We start from the raw sequence: 8,990 nt of genomic DNA, 5'->3' as shown, positions 1-8,990 counted from the left end.
CATGTTGTTAAGTCGTACGAGTTGACGACTGTAGCACGAGGCCCGCTACACAGAGGTTAACTAAACATTAAATGATTGGTCCGATTCATCGATCAATATACATTGAGAACAAAATATCAGTAACAACGAGTTAGTATCGAAATAAATTTACGATAGTCGGTAAAACAAAAAATATAACGAACACTTAATGAATTATAATCAGAATGCCCAACTAGGCCTAAATAATGAAGACGATAAGGCAAATTCCAATCAGAAGATGATGGGCATGGGAAAAAGGAGCAGTGAGGAGACACGGAACAGCAAGCCAAAGCACCAGAGTTGAAGAATGCCAAAGCAAGATGGTGATTGGAATGGTTACGCACCCCGTTGCATAGAGTGCATACAAATTCATCATATCCAAAAAGCACGAATCAGATAAAATTTAATTGGTATGCTGCTCATAGTTTTTGTTGGTACTGATGAATCCGAACCAAACCTTTAATGTATTTACAAAGCGTCCAAGTAATTGGATTAAGTTCTACAATAGAACGAATAAATCAACAAAAACTAGTAGTTCGCCGTAAAATTGTTGGTCGTTCTTTATTTATTATACAAGAATGCAATTGTATTGTGATGTGTATACACATTCTTCTCAATCATAATAGTTATACGGAAAATCTGATTTTCCTTTCATACTTCAGAAATACTCAGAACATGTATAGCAGCACCCGGAGTTTTAAACGGAAGTAATACTTTTTTTTTGTTCCTCTTCTAAAATTTCCTTAAAAGAAATGTCTATATCTATTCTTATACTTCACAGAACAAATAATTCACACTCTCCAGATACTGTCTTACATCCGAAGCACCAACCTTCGGCCCGTCCACCATGAAGGGTTCCAATGGAACTTCAACCGCATCGGTGAACAGTGCAAGCAGTGCAGTAAAGTCTAGAATCTCGATCAGATGCATAGCCCCTGTAAAAAGAATAAAAAACCAATGAATGCAATGAATCACAAGAAAGCAACTCAATCTTACCTTCGCCAAGATTCGGATTCCACTTGTAGAAGAACCGATCCGTGCACTTTAGACGCTTGAACTCCAAACAGGTTGATTGTGAGACGAGCTTCGGCATGTGGGCCCCAGGGTAGGCGCGCTGATCTAAGCCCGAAAACAGCACATCGATATCACCTGGATGCTCATAGTGATGGGCAAAGAAATTCACCAACTGCAAGCAAAAGCAAAAAGATTTAATACCATGATTTCACATTTCCCTGTAGCATTCCGCACGGTTATTCTCCACTTACCTCAGGGCTGAACATGTCTCTCAGATCATCGAACGTGCTATAACACTTGCTCTCTTCGCCGGCAATCTGTTCAATGAAATGTTTGTAAGTTACCAACGGACACAGCCCAGAGTCACGATTTCTCGCCAGATCAATGCATGGTAGACAGCTACCTCGTTCGCCATTCGTAGTGTAGAACTTGTGCATAATCTACAAGGAAGGAACATTTCAATATCTCTTCACATCCACACCAAACTCAGCAATCGCTTACCTCATCAACCAATCGATTCGTTTCGATTGGCGTCTCGAGTACTCCCTCCAGCGTTGCAGTACATTCGAATAACTCATGATCGTGGAAGTACTCATTGAGTGGGCGCCATTGAGTCCTACCCTGGTACTTGTACGCTACCGTCTCCGTAATCCACACGTGCGGGAACCGTCCCGGCCCGTTCTTGTACACCTGCGAGATGGCACTCTCCTCGTACGGGTTGTACTCGCAATCAAAGCCAGCCAGATTGTACAACTCTTCACCAAACAGAAGCGGTAGCAGCTGCTCGTAGATCAACTTCTGATACACGCCGATCGTAAGTGCACGGCACCGTTCCTCAACCGAACCCTTCGACTGGGAACAGGAGCTAACCCGATCCACACAATAGTTGTGCAGCTGACCAAACAGACCGATGATTGCCTTAAACTGTACCGCAATCGGGTGTAACTGTTCGACCGGTCCCGTAGCGCCACATTGGAACAGGGGGAGCTTCCCACTAGCATCATAGTGCGGTACCTCGCCGTACATGCTCGACAGGTCGAGATAGCTGCTTTCCATGTTACGCTCGGCCACATGCTTCAGCTCGCACCGATCGTTTGCTTTCTCCTGCGGGCTAAAGTTAAGACAGCGCACTCCGAGAGGCCCGTAGTACGGATCGTTAGGTGATACGCGGAGAGGATTCGATAGCGTCGACACGAAAGCACTACGATCCTGCCCGTCCGCTCGGCAGCCGCGGAAACCTTGGGTCGGACAGTGTGCCCGTTTGTTAGCCCTTCCAATCATATCCGAAGAGATCGCTTCCATGAAAAACACCATAAACATGCTCAGTGAAGAGGATGTCTTGGAATTCCTGTTATTCAGAAAATCGGCCAGCTCAACCATTAGCTTTCGATTCTGCGGTAACGGAGCACCCGACTTACTGCGAGCCGGCTTCGATACCACGTCACTGTAGCACGGAGCGAACGGATGTTTCAGTGCACTTCCACGCTTTCCCCAGCTCGGATGTTCCAGGTTATTGCAGCTTCCGTCGTAGCTCCGATAGCTGAAAAGGGTAGGCTTCAGTTATAAAGTTTGCGCATGCACTCAGCCATTCAAAACCCCATATGCTTACGGATGGTACGGATCACATGAAATCTGTTCATGGCCATTGCAGCACGAAAGCGTCCTGTTCGCGCAACACTTCCCGTCCAACAGGTTTCTCAGCTCACACTTGCTCAACTTTTTTGCCAGTGTCTTCAAAAACTTATCCGTCGTCAGCGTGCGCCGCACATCGAGATCCTCGCCCGATTTGATGGCCTTCGTTTGGAAAAGCTCAAAGTCGAATTCGCTTTCCCCAATGCGATAGTTACCGTTTTGTGCCCGCTCGTCATTGCTCAACAGCTCGGCGACCGCTTTGATGAACGCTTCCTTTTCGTACTCACTGAACATTGCAACGTTTGGGCAGCTGGATGGAGAGATTGGCACAGATGATGGCAAATTGTAGCTGTTCGAAGAGTATAATTTTCAAACAAATAACCTACCTTTGGTCACCGTAGCACTTTGGTTCGTAACCACATTGACTGTCATACCCAGCGTAATATTCTGGAACGCTAGAGAAGTAGTATTTGTCTGAAATTTGAAAGGGAATATAAATTTAGTCATTCTCCTTGATAAGGTACATCAAAGGATGATCATTTCTACATCGCCTTGATCATTCGATTTTTGTGAATAATAATATTAATTGATTACAAAAAAAATACAAGCAAAAGGTAAAATACACATTTATAGTAATCACAGTATATAAACAAATAAAGAAAGCTAAAGAATGTATATGCATCAATAAACAATTATAATCATTTTCTTTGTGAAATTCTGAAAGAACATTAGCACGTCAACTATTACCAACGAGTTTTATGTTGAACGCTAGCTTCTATGTTTATCTTTTGATCTTTATCTCACTCTGTTTCTTTCACTCATGTTTGTCAAATCAGTAACAGTCGTGTTGTTAGCTTTCAATCGCAGGCTAGGTCACGTAGACAGCCCACTGCACTTGACCATGCACGTCTGGCGCTCGAACTTAAGACCCGTGCGCTTTGTTTATAAACATCAGCAACGGATAACAAACACCACCGGCGGCAAACGCCCCATCATCTGCCATCGCAAACACGCAACACAGCAGTTTCGCAACGAATGGTTTACGTCTAACTTTCATAATTTGCTAAGTAAATGCTTTTGTTTGCTAAATTTATATTATTATTTTCACAACTTTGGTTAAAATGATTAAAAAATATACACAACTGTACCGAACGGATTCGCTGAAGCAATCTGTACGCAGAGCATAAGGTAGCACTCTAGCACCACCACAACTACCGCCAAGCGGTTTGAAGATGTCATTTTTTGTTACTTCTTTGCTTTATTGCAGTTTTGTTTTCACCAAAACACCTCCACAAACACTGGACACACCTCGGCTGTGTCACCGCGCTCGGTCACACCACACTGAATGGTACCACACCGGAGCTAGAAGCTTTTATAAAATTCTACCCATCATGCGGTTTGGTGCGATTGGTCCACAATGTTTACTATGTTACCGTTTCACGTTGTGTCTTGCCGCTGTAGCCCTTGCAAACAGTAGCCGGCTTTAGTGTACTTTGTTTTTATATACAACAAGATAAAACGAGCACCCGCCCATGATACGCTGAGCATGAAGAATGCTACAGAAATCTAAACCTTTCTTGCAGCAAACAAAGCACTTTAGAACCGTTCTTGTTCGACTGATAATTCTACTTAACATTCTTTCAATTGTCTCATTTTTTTATTATATTAGTGTCATGTTGTAGGCGTTAATCCTTTGTCGTTTCACTTATCCAAGAAAAAATGATTTACTTATTAATAACTTTCAGTTGTATTACAGATCGGAGAAAAGTTGGTCTAATGATTGCATGTAGTCTCGCACATCACACGATGCAACAGTCGGGCTGCCGACGAAAAACGGTTGCAATGGAACTTCCTCCATTTCGGTCACCAGAGCCAATAGCACTGTAAAGTCCATCGCTTCTACAAGTTGTCGCGCTCCTAAAAAGTTTGTAAAGTGATATCGTAAGATACAATAACAAAGAATCCCATCATTTGAGCCAACGTAAAACATGTTGTGTTACTACCTTCGCCTAGATTTGGATTCCACGTGTAGAAGAACCGATCGGTGCACTTTAGACGCTTCATCTCAAGGCACGTCAATTGAGCGACCATCTTTGGCAGGTTAGCACCGGGATGGAATCGTTGGTCCATGTTCGCAAACAGTACATCGATATCGTCCGGATGCTCATAGTGCCGGGAGAAGAATTCAATCACCTGCGTAAACAATGCATCCATTATAATCTGTAAGTTTGAATTTCACCCTCAATCATGCACACTTACGTCTGGTGCAAAGATATCGCTCAGATCCTCGAACGTGCTGTAACATCGGCTCTCCTCTCCGAACAGTTGCTCCACGTGGTGTTTGTAGGTAACCAGCGGACACAGCCCGGCATCACGATTACGTGCCAGATCGATGCATGGTAGACTAGTGCCACGATTTCCATCCACCGTAACGAACTTGTCCACGCTCTGTCAAACGGTGAACGATAAGTACATTCTTTTCGACGCAAACCGGCCATTTTTCCTTTACTTACCGCACTGGCGAGATTTCCAACGTTGATCGGCGTGTCCAGCGAACCGGCCAGCGCACCCAAACAATCGAACGATTCATAATTGTGGAAGAAATCGTTAAACGATCGCCAATCCGCCTCCCCACGAGCAGGTTTGTAAAGCATCGTTTCGCCTATCCACACATGTTGGAAACGTCCCGGACCATGCTTGTACACCTGCGAGACGGCACACTCCTCGTTCGGATTGTATTCGCAGCTAAAATCGCACTCACTGTAAAACTCTTCACCAAACAGTACCGGTAACAGCTGCTCGTAGATGATCTTCTGATACACGGCGATCGTAAACGCACGGCACCGTTCCTCGACCGGTCCGCTACCCGTCAGCGGTGCCCGATCCACGCAGTAATTGTGCAACTTTGCAAACAAACCGGCAACGGCGAAAAACTGCACCGACATCGGTCTCCGGTTCGTTATGGTCTCGGGCGCTCCACACTGCTGCAGCAGCAGCTTACCGTCCTTATCGTACGTCGCTTGCTCGGTGTACAGATTGGAAAGATCGAAATAGCTGCTCTGCAAATTACGATCGGCCATATGCTTCAGCTCGCACCGATCGTTTGCCCTTTACTGCGGGCTAAAGTTAAGACAGCGCACTCCGATAGGCCCGTAGTACGGATCGTTAGGTGATACGCGGAGAGGATTGGAGAGTGGCGTTACGAACGGACTCCGATCATGACCATCGGCTCGGCAACCGCGGAAACCATCCGTCCTCCGTTTGGTGCGCTTGGTCGACCGGCCAATCATGTCCAGGGTGAAGAACTCGCTCAAAAACACGGAGCACATGTTCAGCTCGGCAGTGGTGCTAATCTCCCGCTCTTTGAGCATCGCTGCCAGCTCGGCTATAAGTTTCCGATTCTGGGGCAATGGAGCACCCGACTTACTGCGGGCCGGTTGCGACACCACATCATCGAAGCACGGCGCGATGGGATGTTTCAGAGCGGTGCCACGCATTCCCCAGCGCGGATGGGCCAGGTTATTGCAGCTTCCGTCGTAGCTTCGATAGCTAAATTTGAATTTCAAAAGGTTCGTTAAGCATTACTGGGCAAACAATGATACCCTCTATCAACACTTACGGATAGTGCGGATCACAGCAAGGTTCTTCGACAGCTTTGCAGCAGGAGAGCGTTACGTTAGAGTAGCACTTTCCATCGAGCAGGTTGCGCATCTGACAGCAGCTGCTCCGTTTGGACAATATTTCCAGCACTTTTTGCGTGGTTAGCGTATCTCGCACTCCCAGCTGCTCCAAGGGTTGGATTGCTATGGTGTTGAAAAACCTTACATCAAAGTCCGTACCATCCATCAGAAAACGAGGATCATTCACTGTGGCTTCGTTGTTAAGCAGCTCCAATATTGCTTTCTTACGCGCCTTTCGTTCCAAACTATCAAGCCCGTCCAGTGAAGGACAACTGGAAATAATAATTTGTTAAACACTTTTCTCATACCTTTCTCTCAGTGTATTATTACCTATTATCGCTGCAACATTTGCTTTGATAGCCGCACTGCATGTCGTACGATTCATATGTCATCGGTTGATCTTCCAGACGGTAAGAGGCTGATTTAATGAAATCATCAAGGTGAAATACACCGTTGTACAGCTGCATACAGTTTCACCACCTTTCACAGTTTCTTACCACACTCAACTTCAACCACTCGTAGCAACTGCAGCACTGTACAGATCCACAGTGGGAAAGCAATCCATCGTTGCCTAAAAAAATAATGCACCATCCTCCCGTTTGTTGGGCTGCAATTAAACGCATACCTTAGCGATGGTTCCATTTATAAGAAACTGCCACTAAAAAACTACATTTGTCTCTTACACATACGTGATGTTTGTATGTATATGTTACGTATTTTAACCTGTGGTGGTTTGCGCTGCAACAGTATCAGCACCAAAAAGGTACTATTTTGACCGTGGAAGACAACTATTTTGACCGTGGAAGAGGGAAAAACCAAAATTACACAACAACTGTACCACGTTATTGTTTGCATTCCAACGGTTTTTCGTACGCAAACAAACATGTGGTCTAACGTTCTTTGCTATCGACGCTACAGGCGCAAAACCCAACGCACTGTTTGCAAAGGAGAAAGGAAAACAACGAACGATTATAAATTTAATCTTATGTTACATTGCTACTCACGTGTAAAAGAACAAAGATTTAACTTGCGCCAACACCAAGCAATAATTAAACATAGTTGGTCATTTTTATTGTATGTATAGTAATACCAGCACCACTGTTTAGTAAATTAAATTTTCAGTTTCTGATATATTCATGTACGTAGAATGCAGTGCAGCATTTTCTATGAAGCATAGAACAAATTAAAAGAACAATATAATGATGAGCTATACGAGATGTACGGCGACCTCACTGTCGTACAGCGTATTAAGCTCGCCAGGCTCCGGTGGGCTGAACATGTTGTACGCATGGGAAACGGACGACCCAGCCCGTAAAGTCTTTTTAGGCCGTCCACAAGGACAGAGGAGGCGTGGTAGGCCCAAATTGAGGTGGCAAGATGGCGTGGAGGCGTCCGCCATTAAGGCCGGGATAACGGACTGGCAGATAAGGCCCGAGACCGTGAGCGGTTTCGGACACTCCTGAGGCAGGCCAAGACCGCAAAGCGGTTGTAGCGCCGGATAAGTAAGTAAGTAATAGAACAAATTATTCACAGAAATAACGAAGTCTAATATATTTATATTATATCTATTTTATCTGTTTGCTTAGTATATTGTGCTTTACTTACAGTTTTTTTTCCTACACTATCGTTCAAATAGTCGTAAAAGGTTAAGTTTATAAAATTGGTACACATCATTTCAATCCTTTTTTATTTGTTTAGTATGATTTAATTTATACATTTCTGGTTTGATGAGTTTAATGACACGTTGGTATTGCTTATGTTATGTCTAGATCCATGGACACGATCCACATCCCTTTATAGGGTATAGCAACATGTAGAGTATTTATCTATACACAAGTCCGCTAGCATAACGTTCAAGATGCAAATGTGACATAATTCTGAAAGATAGTTTTTACCGGGAAAAGTTCACGATGCCATCCCATCTGTCTATCAAAGGTTACAGGGTCTTCTGACGCGTGTTGTTTTTTTTTTCTTTTCTTTTTTTTGTTAAAAAGTTTCTTAAGATTTGCATAAGAATCTACCCACCCTCCCACCCTATTCAGTTTGGTGTTGTACGGATGAACGCAAAACTTTTTCCATAAATACAACCACTTGGTAATATTTATTGTTCACCGTCGCCTCGGCCCGCTCTTCCACTGCTACACTGCACATTGTTCGCATACTCGGTAAGAGGAAATATTTACAGAGTGCTTTTTTCCCAGAACATTTCGTAAGTTTTGTGCGGAAGTGTTCGAAAAATGTGTACCAGAGAAATGGCATGTCTTTCGGTATGCTGTCCGTGATGCAACAGAAGTTGTCCTGTGCATTTTGTTTGAATGTTCTGCGATGTTCATTGCATTTTTCGATGTGATTATCTGTTTGGTAGGAGATACGGAAAGGAGGGTTTAGTTTTTGCTTCATTTTTGTTATTGTAACGTACTGATGAAAGTGCCTCTTTTGTTGAAATCACATCTAAATGTGTATTATATATTAATATTATGCACAAACTCACTTCCAAGACAAGGACCTTTATGATTTAAATTGTAAGCAAATGAGTAGCTTGTGTATCATTTTTCAAATTCAAGTCTACTGATTTTTTCTATTTGTTTTCACTGAGTGAACTATGTGCAATAAGCAACGCAATGCGGTTTTGATTGATGTAAGAAT

The 8,990-nt window shown here is 43.8% G+C and overlaps 3 protein-coding genes across 3 annotated transcripts; all 3 read right to left on the bottom strand.

Annotated features, from left to right (window-relative positions):
- Nucleotides 1-552: 552 nt before the first annotated feature.
- LOC120897272 (chorion peroxidase-like) lies at nt 553-3,999 on the bottom strand. The gene is made up of 7 exons (XM_040302003.1): nt 3,813-3,999; nt 3,051-3,138; nt 2,642-2,974; nt 1,534-2,572; nt 1,284-1,472; nt 1,015-1,204; nt 553-953 (listed from the first exon to the last, which is right to left on the bottom strand). Exons 1-7 carry the CDS (start codon nt 3,901-3,903, stop codon nt 787-789), a joined length of 2,097 nt encoding a protein of 698 aa, XP_040157937.1. The 5' UTR covers nt 3,904-3,999; the 3' UTR covers nt 553-786.
- A 195-nt stretch (nt 4,000-4,194) lies between these two features.
- Nucleotides 4,195-5,758, bottom strand: LOC120897273 (thyroid peroxidase-like). Its single transcript, XM_040302004.1, has 4 exons — nt 5,178-5,758; nt 4,924-5,112; nt 4,668-4,857; nt 4,195-4,581 (listed from the first exon to the last, which is right to left on the bottom strand). The coding sequence occupies exons 1-4, from the start codon at nt 5,742-5,744 to the stop codon at nt 4,415-4,417; spliced, it is 1,113 nt and encodes a 370-aa protein (XP_040157938.1). The 5' UTR covers nt 5,745-5,758; the 3' UTR covers nt 4,195-4,414.
- A 16-nt stretch (nt 5,759-5,774) lies between these two features.
- On the bottom strand, nt 5,775-6,940 carry LOC120897274 (peroxidasin-like). Its single transcript, XM_040302005.1, has 4 exons — nt 6,842-6,940; nt 6,675-6,762; nt 6,284-6,616; nt 5,775-6,213 (listed from the first exon to the last, which is right to left on the bottom strand). Exons 1-4 carry the CDS (start codon nt 6,933-6,935, stop codon nt 5,775-5,777), a joined length of 954 nt encoding a protein of 317 aa, XP_040157939.1. The 5' UTR covers nt 6,936-6,940.
- Nucleotides 6,941-8,990: the final 2,050 nt, after the last annotated feature.

This window comes from Anopheles arabiensis, chromosome 2 (genome assembly GCF_016920715.1).
Source record: "Anopheles arabiensis isolate DONGOLA chromosome 2, AaraD3, whole genome shotgun sequence".
NCBI classification, from domain to species: Eukaryota; Metazoa; Arthropoda; class Insecta; order Diptera; family Culicidae; genus Anopheles; species Anopheles arabiensis.
The sequence above is the reverse complement of the archived record's forward strand: the minus strand, read 5'-3'. Positions and strand labels throughout refer to the sequence as shown.